Source organism: Cavia porcellus, unplaced genomic scaffold (genome assembly GCF_034190915.1).
Source record: "Cavia porcellus strain 051 isolate PalLab524CR breed Dunkin Hartley unplaced genomic scaffold, mCavPor4.1 scaffold_21, whole genome shotgun sequence".
Taxonomy (NCBI): domain Eukaryota; kingdom Metazoa; phylum Chordata; class Mammalia; order Rodentia; family Caviidae; genus Cavia; species Cavia porcellus.
The window spans coordinates 64,672,454-64,691,359 of NW_026947504.1; the positions used below are offsets into that span (position 1 = coordinate 64,672,454).

At 41.1% G+C, this 18,906-nt stretch overlaps 1 protein-coding gene across 8 annotated transcripts in view; it reads right to left on the reverse strand.

Annotated features, from left to right (window-relative positions):
- The window catches only part of Rcbtb1 (RCC1 and BTB domain containing protein 1), a 47,646-nt gene that overhangs the window by 12,807 nt on the left and 15,933 nt on the right, over positions 1 to 18,906 (reverse strand). For 7 of the 8 annotated variants that reach the window (XM_003477487.5, XM_005007076.4, XM_063232800.1 and 4 more), the window contains exons 6-9: positions 7,007 to 7,173; positions 3,404 to 3,562; positions 1,425 to 1,532; positions 925 to 1,067 (exon numbers count right to left, since the gene is read on the reverse strand). In XM_003477487.5, the coding sequence (XP_003477535.1) occupies positions 925 to 1,067; positions 1,425 to 1,532; positions 3,404 to 3,562; positions 7,007 to 7,173 (577 nt within the window). The remainder of the gene's footprint in view (positions 1 to 924; positions 1,068 to 1,424; positions 1,533 to 3,403; positions 3,563 to 7,006; positions 7,174 to 18,906) is intronic. The other variant, XM_063232801.1, reaches the window with a different exon arrangement.

Genomic DNA, 18,906 nt, shown 5'->3' on the forward strand with positions numbered 1-18,906 from the left:
TTAAGTAAAGTGCATGTCACTTTCTCACACAGAAACCTTCAGCACACCACACATGGTAATTAAAAAGTTCATGCTTTGAACAAGTCACACAAAAAGCCTAGGATGGGGGACATCAGCAGCTTAGTCACACTGAGGAAGCCAAAGATGAGGGCAGAAGCAGTTATCTCTCCCGTCGAGGTCCTCACTTCCACCTGTGTGGATTCTGAGTTAGGGTGAACAGCAGGAACAGTGAGGAAACCTCAGAAAAGCAGGTCAGAGTAGGTGGAGCAAGTGGACAGTGACAAAATGTCCTGCTTGTTCAGAGGGCCAAGCAGTAAGGACAAAGTACGAGGACTATCCTACAACACGCCGTCTCCTTGTACCTGTCAGTCCTGGCCAGAGCTCAGCACACTCTAGCACCCGCCAGGCACTGCTTCAGGCCCACGGACTCTGAGTGCTCCAGTCTGAAGGCAACAGCAGCCAGACCTGATGCACTGTTTGCTATGCTTCTTTCAGCAGTGCTATGATCAGAACTCAACACTCGGGACTTAGTGGGGGAGACCTCACAATACGCTCCCATACACATTGAGCCAAGTACTCCAGTAATGAACAGTGAGTCAAATCAGTGTTTAACAGTGTCCTTTTTAAAAGCAAGTCTTGTTTATTTAAAAGTGGGATTAACAGGCTCTAGAGAGAAGTTTGCACTATACTCCGAATTTCAACACAGTCACAGACACTATCTGACTGCCCTCTACAGCAGGCAACGAAGCTGCACGGGGAGCGGCCAGCTTCGCGCCCGTTCTTGCGGCTACTCAAACCACTTTGTTCTATACGGGAGTGTTAATCAACAGTAGAATTGCAAAGCCAAACACCAGCGCTCTGCCACACACAGTTCCAAGACCACAATGCGCACACTGTCCCAAGACACGGCACAGCCAAAATTACCTTTCTTTCTCCACCATGATGTGTTCCGGGTTCAGCAGGTTATTTTTATTGCCAGTTCCCAGCTGCCCGTATGTGTTAGCTCCCCAGGCATAGAGCAAGCCCTCATCTGTTAGTGCTAGAGTATGTGCATAGCCACAGACAATCTGCAAGTAAACATAAATGGTTACCATTACCAAGAAAACAGGAAGGGCACGGGCACATCTACTTAAAGGTACAGTCAGCCTCTGCAAAATGCCAACTCGTCCTCAGATGTGGACTGACATTTGCTGGACCATGAAAAGCGTTAGGAAAGGTACAGCCTTATAGTACTGGTTTCCTCCATCAGTTTAATTTACCCACACTGATGTGCCAGTACTACTGGCTTCCTTCTCCTCATGGGATTCAAGACACAATGACAGCACAAGAAAAGAAATGACAAAAATAGTAAACCTCCAATATCCGTCCAAGTCAGAGCAGGGAAAACGGACAAGGGCTAGCTGGCAAGATGCTGCCACACACACCTGGTTCACACACACTCTGTGCAAAGCTGCCACTCTCATGGGGGTGAGCTGGTTGCCATTGTTTCCCAAACCCAGCTGGCCATTGCCATTGTAGCCCCAGCCATAGACCTGAAAGAAAGAAAGAAGCTCTGAGAACTGCAGTGAGAAGTGAAAATTCTGTCTGTCTGAACACATCAGGTACCCCAACCAGGTATCCCACTCCTATGTGATCCTCTAATTAATACCCAAATAGAAGGTACTTCAGAGTGGAGGAAAGAACTTGGCATCAGTGCCCCCTCCATGTTTCTGGTTAGACTGCTATGGACAAGTTCCTCATTCCTACTTTACAGATGAGGAAGCTGAGGGCCAAGAACAATTACTAAGCATCATGCTATGTCCGGATACCTTGCAAGGTACTTTCAAGTCTTTGATCACAGTTTAACAGAGGAAGTAGACACATGAAAAAATTGTTCTGGATAAGTATTAAAAGTTACAATACAGAGATAATCAAGGCACTCACTACAGGAATAATAGGGGAGAAAGCTTAGGAATAGCCTTCAACCACGCTCACTTTCTAGAAAAGTAGAGACCTGGGCAGGGTTGAAGGATGAATGAGGGTGAAGTTATTTCAGGCAGGTGACACAGAATGCGTTAGAGGATAGACGTGGGCCTGGCTGGACACACCTAGGGCAGTGGGGGAACAAAAGACAAAAAGGGGGAAAAAAAAGAGCCAAGCGAGAAAGAAACGGACAACACACCAGGAAAGTTGAATGTATCTAAAAATTTTTCACTGAAATATTTCAAAATAGAGAAATTTAATCAAATTTACATTTGTGAAAGATCACATTGGACCCAACATAAAGGGTGACGGAACATAAAAGAAAGAACACTCAGCAGGTCCTCTCATCTTCCATCAGCAAACAGATGAGCTCTGATGAGGGCCTGAAACAAGGGAACAAGAGAGGACGACCAGGAGCAAGGCTCTCAGACGTCTGGGGAGAGGAGGCCATCGCCAAAGACAGAAGAGCTGACGGGGCTTCACAGCTGTGAGGGTGGAAGGTTTAGAACAGCTAATGTGAGAGACAGGCAAAGAACTAGTCAGGAAGATAAAACCAGGTCTATCTCAAATCAGAAACCTAAGTCTTGCAATGATACTAAGCCCCACAGCAGTACAGGAAGATGCCTGCTGGGGCTTTTCAGGGCCATGTGACATAGCAAAGGAGGCACGGCCTTCAGGGTCCTCGCTAGAGTTAGTTAAAGTGTCAGACATGGATGAGAAATCAACTTTCTAAAGAGAATTTGGCAACAACTCTCAGTATTTTTCATGGGGTACTTCTTCACCCAAAAATTCTGTTTCTGGGAATTTATTCCATAGAAAAACTTATACAAGTATGCAAAGAAATAACTATCAGCTCAGAAATGACCACAGGAGAGAGTAGCTGAAGGATGAGTTTTCAAAAATACAAAATAGGGGCTGAGGATTTAGCTCAGTGGCATAAGGACCTGCCTTGCATGCAGGCAGTCGTGAGTTCGATCCCTGGTGCCGATAAAAACGAAAAACACACACACAAAAAAAAAACAAAACAAAACAAAACAAAAAATTCTGATATAGCAAATTGCCTCTTCTGTGAAGAGACAATCAAAACACGCAGTGCCACAAAACCTTTGTCGGCCTACTTTAAATGTATAGCTAACTTTCCCATTAGAAGAGCTAGGTGGTGTCAAATTCTTTGATCCATTACACTGAACTACAAATACTTCTAAGCATTTCATGGACCTTGCAAAAAATAAAACTTAGCAGTGCTAGAATCTTTATTTGCAAGCGAACTTAGGGATTTGAAGGAATCACTCTGAGGAATTAACATCTGGTTGGTCAGTGATAAATTAACATCAGTGCTAGCAAGCTAAAGCTAGCAAGATAAAGTTCTCCTTCTTCTGATGAAGAAAAACAAACATTTCACTAGGAGAGCGATGTGGAAGCAAAGGGAGAGGGGTCTCACCTCACCACTGTCGAGAACAGCCATGGATGAGGTCTGACCACAGGCAATGCCAACCACCCTCTTAACATGTAAACAGTTGGTAACCTTCCGGGGAGTCGGCTGATTTGCTGTAGATCCTGATCCCACCTGGCCACAGTTGTTATAGCCCCAAGCAAATACCTACAAGAGAACAGAAAGAGACAAATGAGTACTTAGATGTGTTCAGTAGTTCTAAATGCTTTATATACGTTCCATTTATTCCATCCTCACAATAACCCTGCGAAGTGCCCCACAGGGATGAATACATGGAAACAAATTCCAGTTTTATATATGGAAACTCAAGCAGAAAGGGTAAGTTTCTTGCGTGGGGTTCCAAAACCAGTAAACAGGACAAGTGAAACTTAAGTCTCAGCATCTTCCTGCGCTCTTAACCATTATGCCCTATTATAGCAACCATACATGCTTTATCCTGGCATTCATACACGCAAGTGTCAGTGATGTAAAACATCTGCTCAGTGGTATTCGTTGTGTTTCACAGAAATCCTTTGAATCATATTGTGCTTTTCCTGTCTTACTAGTCAGTGATTCTGGGCCTCACAGCCTTCCTGTGATGCAGAGGATCATCACAGGAAGGATCAGCTTAGTTCCTCGCCATAATGCAGTAATGCTCACAAGTGGCAGACATGTCTGTCCCTACAGAAATGACAGTGGAATTCGGCTCTGGTTGGTAAGGTCTGCTCTAAGTCTCATTTGTTATCTGTCAACTTTAGACAGCTTCCTTTCTCAACTGAAATCTCATGCCAATTTTTGACCTATTATTGTCTGACATCATTTGAAAACTGTATGTTTGCTGAAAAGAAACATAATTATCTCTTAGCTAAAAACCAACAACCAAAAATAAATTTTAAACAACAAATCTAGCAATAAAGATGGCGAACAAAACCCAAAATATCACTGTAAATTAACTACCAACTGACCTTACTAAACAAATGTGGCTAGAGAGAAGGAATTCGGAAAGGGGGTGTTGGCAGTACAGGAAGCAACTTCTTCCTGCACCGACAGGACTTTTAAGACCTCACTCCCGCTCTCTCTCACTTGCCTTCAGGAAACAGTCCACACACACCCCCACGTGGGTTCTATAATTCACTGTCTCCTCTGTGAGCGCTTCCTAAATTCACATGTGTGACGCTGCCCAAGACAACAGCGTCCAACCTCCGCTGATGTCTTTAAGAGAACCTGTTATGACCATGACACCTACATGAAAGGTTCATTTGACAGGTACAAAAGTAAGGTATGACACTTTTCTAAAGTGTTTTCCTAGAAATATCTAGTTTCATAACACAAATATTTAGCACAATCATCCAAAGCAGCATACTCTGAAGCTTAGGTTACAAAATCCAGCCTGTTGTACAAACGAGCAAGATCTGTGCGTTTTCAACAATCATTCCTAAGTACTTCTCAAATATTTGAAATTCCCTTAAAATGCCACTCTTTTATTTTAAAATGGTGAGTATAATCTTAATTAATCAAGAAATGGACTAGGAAACACAAAGTCTGTATGCTGTGTCTGACTCTAGCTTATCTCAGCTATGAAGTTTTATCTTCCTGAGCCTTTTGGCCTTTTCATGTATCACTTGTTCTCCTGAAGAACTCTGAAACGGGGACAGAACCTCTTTTGTTTGTGCTTCAAAAATCATAGGGAAACAGAAACGACTGACTGGACAGGTACCTCAATTAAAAAGTTATGAAACAGAAGAGACCACAGCAATAGTCAAGCAGGAAACGGCAAAAACAGAGCACAAAGGTAACAGCGGTGGAGAGGCGCAAAATGAACAAGATGAGGAATCTTTAAGAGAAGCAAGGAACTTGGGGCTGAACAAATGGTAGGATACATTCTTAAACGTTGCAAAAGTTACTGTTTCCAAAAGCACTATATATATTAAAAAACTTTTATCTTAAAGAAACAGTCATCAGGAAAATCAGGGACAGAACACTGTTATACACATCTGATTTGTAGTCTTCACAAAGAATATGAGATTCAGCTGCCTGAAGACTGAACTACAGGGGTCGGGGGTTTAGCTCAGAGGTGTAAGCGCCTGTTTGGCAAACGCGAGGTCATGAGTTAGATCCCCAGCACCAAAAAAAAGACTGAACTATATCATCAACAAAAGGCTAATTCTGACCACATAATACAGATTACACTGGAGGTGTGTGTTCTCACAATTCTCCTACCTACAAGCTATGCCAAATACAAACATGTTCATTTTTTTTTAATGCAGGGAATTCTCCAAACAGAAATGGAGAAGCTATCCAAATGTCCTCAACAGATGAATGGCAAACAAAGGTGGAATTATACACACAGTGGAGTATTATTCAGTCTTAACAAGGAAAGGTATCATGTCATGTACTACAAAAATGGATGAACTTTGCAGATACAAAACGAAATAAGACAGTCATAAAATAACAAATACCTCTAGGGTAACAAATGAAGTACCTAGAGTAGTTAAAATTACAGAGACAGCCCAGTGTGGTTGTGTGTGCCTGTTATCTCGGCACTTGGGAGGCTGAGGCAGGAAGATTGCTGTGAGTTAGGGCCAGCCTGGGTTATAGTGAGTTGAAAGCCAGCCTGAACTGCACAGTGAAACTGTCTCAAAAAAAAAAAAAAAAAAAAAAAACCCAAGGAAACAAAATATTACCATTACAATGGTCACAAGAGAATGGAAGGAAAAAAATGGAAACAAAGTTTTGGTAAATGGGGAGAGAATGAAGGGCTAAAGATGGGAAAGGGAATGGGGAAAAAAGAGCCAAGATGTACAAATCCCCTATGACAACTGTGACCATTTTATTTGGCAAACCTATACTAACAGAAAAACAAAACAATCAAAACAGAAGAACCGTTGCTAGGATCTTGCAGAGAAGACAACTGGAAGTTAATGTTTGACAGACACATAGTTTCAGTCTTGCAAAACCATAAAGAGGTTCTGTCCCTGGGTGGTGGGGGTAATTGCATAACAATGTGGAAGTATTTAATGTCACTGAACTATGCTAGTAAAAAATGGTTAAGATGGAGTCTTAACCAAAGACTGGGTCAGGCTGCTGGGGTCCTGGGCTCCAGCCTAGAGGATTTGGGGGAGAGGGCACAGTCAGTAGAGGACCCAGGACCCACAGGCAGGTGAATTCACAGGTATGCCCCGCGGTGGCACCATCAGGTCCCCAGAGGACCAGGCCTGGGGCCAGTGTAGAGCTTAAACAGGAATGATAACAAAGGCCACACTGAGGGTGGCAACAGCAGCTGGGACTCTATGGCTTGTCCTCCTCATTACATCGAAGAGGGAAACTGAGGCACCACGAATAATGTTCACGTCACCACACATAGTGTTACGTGTGACACTTTATACACTGAATAGCAGTGTTATTTTATTCATTATTGTACCCCAAATTAAATAGCATTAAAAAAGATGGGAGCTTGGAATATAGCTCAAAGGTACAGTGCTTGTCTAGTATGTGCCAGGTCCCAGGTCTGATCCTCGACACTACAAAAAACACATAGCTGTAACAGGTTAAGATGGTCAGTTTTATGTACCTTTTATCACAATGCTTTAAAGAATAAAGCAGCACACTTACCTCTCCATCAGCTGCCAGAGCCATTGAATGATGTGAGCCACACGCTACCTCAACAACCTGCTTAATTAAGAGATTGGTGCAGACCTGGATCGGGGCAATGCCTTGGTTGGTCGTCCCATTTCCCAGCTGGCTGTATCCATTGTGGCCCCAGGCATAGACCACTCCATCTATATACACAGTGCAAACAAAGAATCAGCTCTGAGAGGAAATTCCAAGTCCTATTGTTTCTTTCCAGACTTTGTAGAACTCATCATGTTAACTCTCACTTCTCTCATATTGCCTCCTTTTCTCTTTAGAAAGTAACCACCAATGGGGTGAGGCAGAGGAGACAAAAAGAAATAACAAACAGGATGGATAGAAGGACTTAATACTATATAGAAGATCAGCTTTGGGGTTAGAAGTCAAAGTATATATACAATTGGACTTTCTAAAAAGTTTATCACAGCAACTTGTATGTCAGGTACCGTTGTAGTTAGGGGTTACCAGGAAAACAATTACATACAGGACACATAATTTATAGTATTATTTATAATGGTCAACCAGGGAATCAACTACAAAGAATCTGTCCACACACTAAAGACCTAGAGAAATCAGCCAAGGGCCTGGACCGCATAGCGGTGATCTGCATGAGTCCAGCTGAAGACCTCCTGCCCATGACAATGCCCCCCATAAGCCCAACTGGAGGTCTAAAGTCCACGACAATGACTCATACAAGTCTATTTCACGGATCGGTGCTGGGAAGGCCCCAAGGTCAGCAGCAGAAGCTAGAAAGGCTGTGCCAGTGGATGAAGGATCTGTGCCAGCCGGGTGAGGACTCTGCAGTGGAGCCAGGAAGCAATATTCAAGAAAGAACAAGACCTCCCTCCAAAAAGTACCACAGCCATCCTCAGCGACGATGAGGTCCTAAGCTCCTCTGACAATGAGAACAGCTAAATTCATATCAGGCATTCAGTGTGACAAGTTTCTCCTGGAGATTGTGCAGCACACCATCTTCCCCTCCAGAGCCAGGAAGCGATGCTCGATGTCAGGACAACAGCTCCCCGACTGAACTACAGCCATTCTTAAAGAGAAAACATTGAAAACAAGGACCCGAGCTCCCCTGATTATGAGAACAGTAAAGAAACTCAACAAACTCCTTCAGGAGAACCCACAGCAACAGGAGCACCAATCAACAGCACCAAACAACAACAACACTGAGAAGCAACAACACTTTCTTCCTCTCCAGATCTCTTTTTATCCTGACAACAACCCTCAGGTGCGCCATCCACACCTAGCACTAAGCTGATTCAGTTCAGCAGTTACGTCCGTTGACCAGCTGTTATCCATCCACTACAGGTACAAGCTTTTTAAGGCAAATGTCACAGGAAAGCTCAACACTGTTACAATCACTTTCCCAAAAACCAGGGAACCTTGGAGGAGGTATACATAACTCACAAAGCACAGAGGAAACAGATATGCTGTTCACAAAGGAAACAAAACCCACAAGGTTTCTCAGAGAGACTATTTCAGTGACACAAGATTAGCTGAATTTTTTTGAAGGAGTTATAAAGCATCTATTTTATTATGTCCATTTATTCTGTGTCAGGAATTTGAACCAGGGACAATAACAATAGCCAGTCTTTACTTCCTTCCCCATGTGTGATCGCAGGAAGAGCAAAGGCTAGGGATGACTCGGCCACTGGCATCATCAGGTGGCATCTCTGCTAACACAATGACTATCTTCAGAAAGTATGATCAGTGTGTTACAAAGAGACAACTCTAGTGCTACATGCTGGTATCCTAGCACACTGGGAGGCTGAGACAAGAGGACCAAAAGTTCAAGCTTAATGTGGGCAACGTAGGAACTTCGCAACACCAAATGTTAAAATAAAAGATGTTTTGAAAGCACTGACAATGTAGCTTAGTATGATGACATGGTTTCAAGCACCAGTACTGGAAATACATACATAGAGAGACAACTCAGGAACAGCCAAATAGAAGAACATCACAGGGCAAAGACAAGGCAGGAACATGTAGCTTCTACAAAGTCACCTTCCCAAGACCTCCATGTGTTCCCAATATGGAAGCTCCTGTGTCTGAATTTGTTAAATAACTTTATGTTTCCAAGATTCTGACAGAGGGAACTATTTGTTTTGCGTTCTGTTGAAGCATCACTGTTTCATGCATTTCTTCCCACAGTCTGCCTGAGTATCAAGGGCTGGTCTTCCCAAGTTGTATGGTCTTCTCTTTTCCATGGTATGACTTCTTAAGGTCAACCTAGATCTGGTGGAACACAGTATTCAAATGCAACAACAGAAATCCAGAGTCCTGGTCAGGGTGCTAGCTGACAGTATTCCCCAACCAACCAGGGGAAAGGTACAAGACTCCACAAGGCTTCTGATTTTCTACCTAGAATGACAGCAGCCCTCACAAACAGCATTCTCCAAAAGATATAAAGTCAACCTAGAGAACTGCTAATGTGCCCCAGCAGAGGTGTTCCCACCACAGAAAGGACGACAGAACCACAGAAAGGAATTTCATCCTAAAAAGGGTAAGACTCAATACTAAAAGAGTATAAAACCTCAGAAAATTATCCACAATATTATGTGAAAGTTACAGCAAGAGAAATAAATGTCTGAGCCTATGAGTGTTTTACCTTCTGAGGAGAAATAAAAACCATCGTCTCGGACAGGGAAAAATGAGTATTATAAAGATACAACTTTTTCCTATATTGTAAACTTGAACAACACTAAAGTCCTTCACATTACTTTCTGGTACTTGACAACTCCTGCAAAAAAAGGAGCAAGAAAATAGCTAAACCTACATTTTTAAGTCTTATAAAAGCTAGTTACTTTAAAATAAAATTTACATCAGAAACATCATGAGCAAACAAAAAAATCAAATATTGGGAAAAATATTTGTAATTGATCTTAGTAAGAGGTAATATCCCATATATAAAAGAACTGCTAAAAATCCAAAAAGGACTAAAACTTATAGAAACAGGAACTAAAAATTCAGAAATGGATATATAATGGTTCTTAATCATATGAGACTGTCAACCTCACTCTTAAGAGGAAACACGCAAGATTCTGGGCCTGGTGGCTCAGATGGTGGCTCACGCCTGTGATCCCAGCACTCGGGGACTGAGGTGGAGGATCGTTGTGAGTTCGAGACCAGCCTGGGCTACAAAGTGAGCTCAAGACCAGCCTGCAATGCAGAGTGAGACCCTGTCTCAAAAAGACAAAAAATAAAAAATAAAAGAAGAAGAAAAATGCAGGATTTGAAGGTAATATCACTCAGTGACAGAGCTCTTGCCTAATGGGCACATGTCTGTCAAACTGATCCCCAGCACTAGGGCAAAAAACAGAGAGACAGACAGACAGAGACAGAGAAGACAGAGAGAGGAGAAAAGAGGAAGAAGATGACGACAATGGAAGAGGAGTAGCAGAAGCAGCAGCAGCAGCAGGAGATGGAGGAGGAAAAAAATGCAAATGACATCTTAAAACACAACACTGACTCCTATTCACCAAAGCTGATCTAGCCCAAGGTCCAGCATGCCACTAACAGGGACTGATGCTGAAATCTCCCTCAAGGAGATCAGCCAGTTGCGTAGTACCAAGTTGATTACAATTACAATGGACACTTTAGATATGGAAAGGGACAACCATTCCTATTGACAAAAACCAACAGGTGTGTTTCCTGCCTGCTCTACCCGCCTCGATGGCATACCTAACCGCCGACACAGCATTCTCCCAAACAGTTCATCAGACCAAGGGACAAGCCCTACAGCAAAAGAAGTACAGTAGCGTGTACACGTGACCATGGGGTTCATGTTTCTTTCACATGCTGCATACCCAAAAGCTACCAACCAGAGAGCAGAATGGATGCACCAGCCACAGGCGCTGGCAAGGAGAGCGTACCGTCTAAGGACGGGATACTGTCCAGCCATGTGACACATATGATCTACAGCAATGACCACTCCATGGTGCTATTTTCCTATTAGCAGAACAAATGTGTCCAAGAACCAAAAATGATATAACAAATGGCCTGCTGACCAGGATCCCTTGAAGGACTTGAGTTTCCTTTCACTGTAATTTGAGGTTCCACGGGTTTTGAAGTCTCAGTTCCACAAAAGGCCACAAAGAAAGTCCCACTGAACTTTGAACCACAGCTGCCAGGAACTCCAAGTGGCTCTACCAAGACAGCAACAGGAAAGAAGAGTCACGGTCCTGGTAGGAAGAGGCAGGACTACTGTTGTAAGAGAACGGCAGGCTAGAATGTCTGACACCCAAGTGGCAGTTGGAAACTTTTTGTGCACGTCTGTCCAAAAACAATGGCGAACAGAATCACAGAGCAGTCACGGCGACAAGGGTTTAGAATCCTCACATAGGAGTGTTTGCGTCACTCAGTCAGGTAAACCATACAAGCCAACCGCCAGCCACTATTGTAAAACAGTGCATATAACACATCTTTCTTCTCTTTTTCCTTGGTGAAGTACAGAAAACATTAACTCCATCATGAGCTGACTCAATCCCAAATCATGGACAAGGGGCTCAAAACAACTGTCTACCTGTAACATCTACTTCTCCAGCCCTTCCCTGGCCACACTGTCTCTAGTAGACCAAGGACTAAATTTCAGAGACCACTTGAGACGTAAGAGAAAATTTACCTAAGGGTTTAACAATACGGTGGGGGAGGGGGGGGGGAGAGCGTGGGGGGGAGGCAAGAAAGTACACATAAATTTCTGACGATTAAGGAAATTCAGTTTTTACGGTAACTATCTTTAATTTCCTGTTAACTTAAACTAAAACCCTGTATTACTTACATTGTCTTACAATGACTGATCTTATTTGAATCTGGTTTGTTAGACTGCTGTTTTGTCTTGACTGATTTTATTCAAATTTGGTATGCTTGATAGTATCAAGTCTAAGAGTAGAGGCAAATACTCTGAAGATGACAAGATGCAATAAGATACCCGTTCCAGTGTGATTATTAACTGCTTTTGAAGTCCTCCAATGTCTCCAATGTTGTTTTTATTAAAATTGCTATGTAATGCTATGGTCAGTTATATTATGCCTCATGATACAGACAATTATATTGAAAATAACCAGAGAAATCTTATTAACAACTGTAGATAACCTAGTATTGTGGTTTATGTGTCATTTTCGTTTCATGTTTTTCTAGGAATTTGTTTAGTTGTCTTGTTTTCATCTGGTTTTTCCCTATAATACAGAAAGGATAGGTATACATGTAGAGATTCACACATGTGTAGAACTTCTAAACAGTTTACGAGAATAGATTTATATAATGCACGATGTAATGAACAGATACTCTGAAGAAGAGACACTAAGATACCCAGTGCTAATTCTATAGTGTTATGATATAAAATCTAGCAATACTATTATTCTCTGTTCAGTCTGTTTTTTCGTTTAATTTCAACATATGTAAAGATATGGACAGCTATTTCGAAGAGAACAAGAGACATTATGGCAGCCACTGCTAACTTCCCTATTGACTGTTCTTGAAGACCTAAAATGCCTTCATCATCCTGTTCTGATCAGTTTAGTACTATTTTGTTCAGTATGTATTCACTGAGTGTTAAGATACGGACAATTGGGGCTGGGGATTTAGCTCAGCGGCATAAGCGCCTGCCTTGCAAGCAGGCAGTCATGAGTTCGATCCCTGGTACCGATAAAAACGAAAAAGACAAAAAAAAAAAAAAGATACGGACAATTATTTAGAAGAAAACAAGAGACAATATGATAGACAGTGAAGATCTCCAGTGGTCTTACTTTGAAATCTGTTTCTTGTTTTGTTATGTTTAATTTTTAAAAATTTTTAAAAAAAGGAAAGTCAGTTTTGCCTTCAGGGACTAGACATGAAGTTGGAGAGGCAGCCAGAAACAATTTTATGAGAAATCTACTTTAATACTCCTTCCGAGGACAAAGAGAATTCCACAAGCTTAAAGACTGCACATAAAGTATTAATACCAAAAGAATTCAACTTCAAAGCAGTCACCAGATGAGGTCAGATGTTCAATTCAATAAAAATATTCCTACACACCCTGTAGAAAATACTGCACGCATCAGTGAATCATGGCTAAATGAACGTGTATTTTTGTATTCACTCTGTTACAGCTTATGCTCGGATGTCCCCCCAAAGCCTCATGTAGTCATCGTGGGTTTTTTTTAGAAGTGACTGGATCTAGAGCGTGTAATGCCAGAATTGATTCATGGTGTAATGCTAAAATCAAGGGCACTAGAATTAAGGGTGTGAGGGCTACCTGCCCTGAGTAGTCTGGACAAAATAAAAGGGGCAAAAAGATGCTATTAAGGCCCCTTGCTTGCTTTTGCTGTCATCTGCTTGTCACGAACTGGTTCTCCTCTTCCAAACCACTCTGCTTGGGAGCCACTTGATTATGGACTAAAACCTCTACAAACTGTGAGTTAAATAAACTCTTTTTTCTCCTTAACTTTGGTTGTTCAGCATTTTGTCTCAGAAATGAGGAGTAACTAAGATACACTGCCTCCCAAATCCTACTGAAATGAAAAAAGTATGAACACTCAAGGACCAGGAGAACAGGAAAGCTGTCAACAAAATCTGGTAGGATGGAAAGCAATGAACATGGGAACTAAGAACAGATCAGAAAACAATGGTACCTACATCTGCAAATGTCAATGACAGCCCTGGGATCCCAGGAAAACCCAAGGACCACAGATGATGAAAGTCAAGGTGTAACAAGAAATAGAAGCAGTGTGACCTCAAGTCCTCATCCTCTTCCTGCAGGGTCAAGCAAACCCTCCTAATCCTTTCTGCTCCTTTTATCTTATCTCGGCTACTTAGGGCGGGGAGCCCTCACAGCCTTAATCCTAGTGTCCTTGAGCCTAGCATGGCATCATGAATCATTTCCAGCACCATACACTTTAGATTCAGTCACCTCTGAAAAAGCACAACCTGTGAGCACATGAGGCTTTGGGGGATCCCTATACACAAACCACAGCACAGTGAGTTACAGCATGTACCTGCTGTGAATTCCTTTTTTAGCTGCACTGAACCCCTACTCTTCCCAAACCTTCCTTCCCTTCCTCCCATAACACAACAAAGAAAACAAATCAAAAGGCTGTAGACTCAAGGGAGCCCAAAATAACCTAGAAAGGCCCTGGAGCCAGCAGTAAGAGGCAGCAGTGATTACACACACCGAATACCAAGATAGTAGTATCCTTGCCTAGGAAATTGGCAGAAAAATTCTTTTATTTCCAAGTCAGGAAGCTGGAGGATTCTATTATACAGATATTCACATCCTGATCCTGGGAGTAGCCCTCAAAAAACTGCTATTTCATTTCCCTACAGTGAAACCCAGCTATTTTTTCTTTTCTTTTTTTTTATCGGTACTAGGGATGGAACTCACAACATGCTTGCAAGGCAGGCGCTTATGCCACTGAGCTAAATCTCCAGCCCACACTATTTTCTTTATAACCAGCTGACTATCTTAGGCCATGTGCCTTACTGACTGTCTATTTATAAGCCCACTAAGTAAATATTTTTTAGAATGGCAGACAGGAAGTAATCACTATAGCTTATTTTAGTGTTATTTCTATTCTCTAAATTCTTTTTTCTCCTTCCACAAAATGTCTTCGTTTTGGTCTCTGGCCTTCACGTTCTAACTTTAAAAGTCCTTGAGTGTCTGTCCACAGGGTAAGAGCAACGTGCTATTCCATGTAAATTCTTTGTTTGTGGGTAAACTGGTCAAGTACTGACTTTTATTGGTATAACTTATTACAAGAGATTTCTGTTATGATTCACTTAAAAAATGCTATGATACCTCCTAGGGTAGCAGTTCTGACTAGTCTATTTATAGTTATTAGCCTAAAACTATTTAAAAAACTATTATAATTCAACATGGACGGTGTATGTAAGAGCACACTCCAATTAAACATAATTGCTTTATGTGTACTACATGTTTCCTTGTCTGTTTGCCTGTTAATTTGTTTTAATAACTGGTTAAAGTTCATTAAAGTTGTTTTGAGCTCACATTAATTTCATTTTTATTTTTGCTTTTGTCTTCATCAATCTGTGGCTCTGTTGGAACATTCCACAAAAAAACCTGGTTTGGGGGGTAGCCAAAGTCACTTAAAACATTACAAGATGGGTGCTGTTGGTTCCAGGCTTACATGAGGATTACTGGTAAAAACCTTAAATTTTGCTAAGTAATAAAGATTACTTATGATTAGGTTAATGTGTATATTTCCAAGTGTTAACTTTCAGGTATATATTCTATTTAAGTTGCCTTGTAAATAAACAAAACACTCAGGATAACAGTCCAAATGGTTTTTGTTCACATGGCTGAACAGAGAGCTAATTTTTTTGTGAGATAAGAGTAAAGATGCCCTTCACTGGTCACTTGAAGAATGCAAATTTTAAAAACACCAAGATTCCATGTCCAGAAAGAATGGCTATGATTAAGGGCCAGGGATTTGGCTCAGCAGTTCAAGCGCTTGCTTGATAAGTGCAAGGTCATGAGTCCAGATCTCCGTACCAAAAAAAAAAAAAAAAAAGAATGGCTATGACCAAGAAATCAATCAAGGCCAGGTGTGGTGGTACATATCTGTAATCCCAGCACTGGGAAGGCTGAGGCAGGAGGATTGCCATGTAATCAAGGCCAACCTGGGCTACAAAGTTCAAAGATAGCACAGTGAAACCCTGCCTCAAAAGAGGAAGACAGAGACAGAGACAGAGAGAAATCAACCAATAACCAATGCTAGTGAGGCTGTGGGGAAAAATGAACCCTTTTCCACTGCTGGTGAAAGTGTAAACTGGTACAACTACTACAGAAATCAGTATGGAAATTCCTCAAAAACCTAAAATTAAAGGTTCTATTTGACTCAGTTGATTCCCTTTAGGTATCTTTCCAAAAGAGTTAAAAGCGACTTTCAACAGTGATACACACATACTCGTGTTTAGAGGAGCAACATTTATAATAGTTAAATCTTGGAAACAGTCCACATGCCCATTAAAAGATAAATGGATACAGAAAATGTGGTATTTAAACTAAAGAAGGATAAACTTGAGTTACTTGTAGAAAAATGGATGCACCTTGAGACCATAATCTTAAGTGAAATAAATCAGACACTAACAAAAAAAAAAAAACAGCCTTAAAATTGGTGACATGTTTTCATCCAAGATGTTAGTGAATAAAGATTGATTTATCCAAAAAATTTGGTCTTATATATACAATGTCCATTGTATTCTATATAGAATAAGTTAAAAAGAGTTTTTCTTTTTTTTTTAATTTTTTTTTAAATTTTATTTAAGGAGAAAAGAAAAAAAAAGCAGGGAAAGGGTACAAGTCACACAGATTTACAGAAAAAAAATGAACAGTAGGAAATCACCAGTCAACGGACCACACACTGTCATCCCAGAAACAATTGTTCAAGTCACAAAACCAAAGCCTGTAAAGTGGACATTCCATCAATGATACTGCAAACAGTTCTGTTCATTGATCCAACAAAACTCTGCGATATCATTTTCTACCCTACACACTTAAATATACATGCAGTTATATAGTTTGGAGCACCTTCTTTTCCTCTCAAAAAGAGTTTTTCATTGGTATGTGGTTTGATATATGGCTTAACTGTTATCTACACTACGCTTTAGTTCTCATCAGTCATCTAAAATACTTAAGATCAGAAAATAAATATTAATACTAATAAATGCTCATAACAAGCCATCAGTTGCTAAATACAAATCCAAGTATTGTCGTGCCTGAGGAACCACCAGACAAAACTCTCCTCTGTGGTGGAAAAAGTGCTTCTTGACCAATTTGCTTTAATTTTCACCACAGAAGTGTAACTTCTCCAGTTTTTCCTAGAATCTTATCATCAACAAATATTATTAAAGAAATTATATGTCCAAAAAGGAAGCTCTACTAAAGCTGAGACCTGAAAAGATGAAGCAAAAGAGAGCTTCACGGCTGAAATGATTAGTATTAAAAAGAACTCACGTAGTGTACAGTACTTGGGAGGTTGAGGCAAGAGGATTCCTGCAAATTCAAAGCCAGCCTGAACTATACAGCAAGAACCTGCTCCAAAAACCCAAAGGAAAGAAACAAAACAAAGGTCGCTCAAAACTGCAAAAGTAGAAGACTCTACTCTTCTACTGTGAGAAGAAAACACGAGGGTGGGGTTTATTGTACACAGGATAATAAGTTTATTATCTAGAAAATGGTCTCAATCAGTGGTAGGGAGCTTATGGCAGTGTGCCACAGCTGGCTGGCTGTTCCACTGAGAGCTCTAGTAAGTTTGCCATCTTAGGTCTAAATAATACCATACTACCTAGAGAAATTTTTCTCCAAGTTTCCACAGTGTTCAGCTACCCAGGCATTCACAAGCCTTGGCAACCACCAGTTGGTGACTATGGCTCCAGCTGGCAGCAGATCTTGGAATCATCCACACAGTACTAGTTTTATGCACATGCAGAATTCAAGAGTTGTGAGAACAGGAGGCTCCACACGGATTTCAGAGGGCCTGGAAGGCCAGAGCACACCCCGTGAGGGTAGTGCATGGAATTGAGTGAAGCCAGCCCAGCAGAGGCCACGGCCTTTGGACTTCACATTCATCACAATGTGTGCAGGCTGCTAGACATGGAACAAACTACAGGATTTCATGTTTGCCCCACTGAGTTTTGAACTTGCTATGTTTCCATTCCTTTCTATCTGTTTCTTACTTTTGGAATATGAATGTTTATCCTGTGCCTTTTTTGTTTGTTTGGTTGGTTGGGTTTTTGGTTTTGTTTTGTTTTGTTTGTTTTTTGGGTTTTTCTTGGTTTTTTGAAACAAAGTCTGGCTGGCCTTGAACTCACTATGTAGTCAAGCCTTGCCTTGAACTTACGATGACCTTCCTGCCTCAGCCTCCCAAATGCTAGAATTACAGGCATGCATCATCACGCCTGATTTTTTATGGAGGTTCACAGCAAACAGTTTGCCTTACTTGAATCTCAGGAGGCTTTGGACTTGACTTTTTAAGCAATGCTGAAACTGGTAGGCCTTGGGCAACTCTTCAGAGATGGACTAAGTACAATTTGTATAAAGAGAAACACACAGAAAAAAAAATGTTTTGATTTATACTTAGATTTCCCCCAAAGACTCATGCGCTCATAGGTGGAGCTTTTGGGGGTGACTGACTAGATCATGGAGGTCTGATACCCACTGACGCCTGGTCCACTTATGAGTTTACACTTAAATGTGACGTAGGGAGATAAATCCTGGTCTGAGGTGTGGGTCACTGGAGGACTATACCTCCTTCTTCCTCCCTCGATCTCTCTAATTCCTGCAGCTACGCCATGAGCTGTTTCTCCTCTGTCGTGATGCCCTGCCTTGGAGCTAGCTAGATAATGGCCAGAAACATCTATAAATTGTGAGCCAAAAAATTTTTTCTCCTTTAAAAATATAGAATAATCTATAATTATAAAGAGCCTCAAAGTAACGGATATTGAATTCATGAAACTACCATGAAGCTCTAAAAAGGGGTCATTTAGCACATAACAAAGAGCACTTGGAAATATAACATCAGAAATGTTTTTAAAAGAAAAAGAAATGTTAAAAGTTGGTATGAGGGTTTTAAGACAAACTTGAAATTTCCCAGAACACAGACAGAAAATACTAGAAAAGTTAGGAAAATCAGGCCAGAACTTCTAACTTTCTTCTAAGAAAAATTCCAAAAAGAGAATATAGAAAACATGTCAAATTATCCATAAAAAGTTACTAGAAAAAATTTCTAGAAACAAAGAAATATCCAGACTGAAGGGTTTACAGAATGACTAATAAATTATAAATTATCTGCACCAGACTATAGTCATGATTTTTTCATAATACTTAATGAAAAAAATCCTAATGCTTCCAAAGAGGCCAAAGCAGCTGTATACAA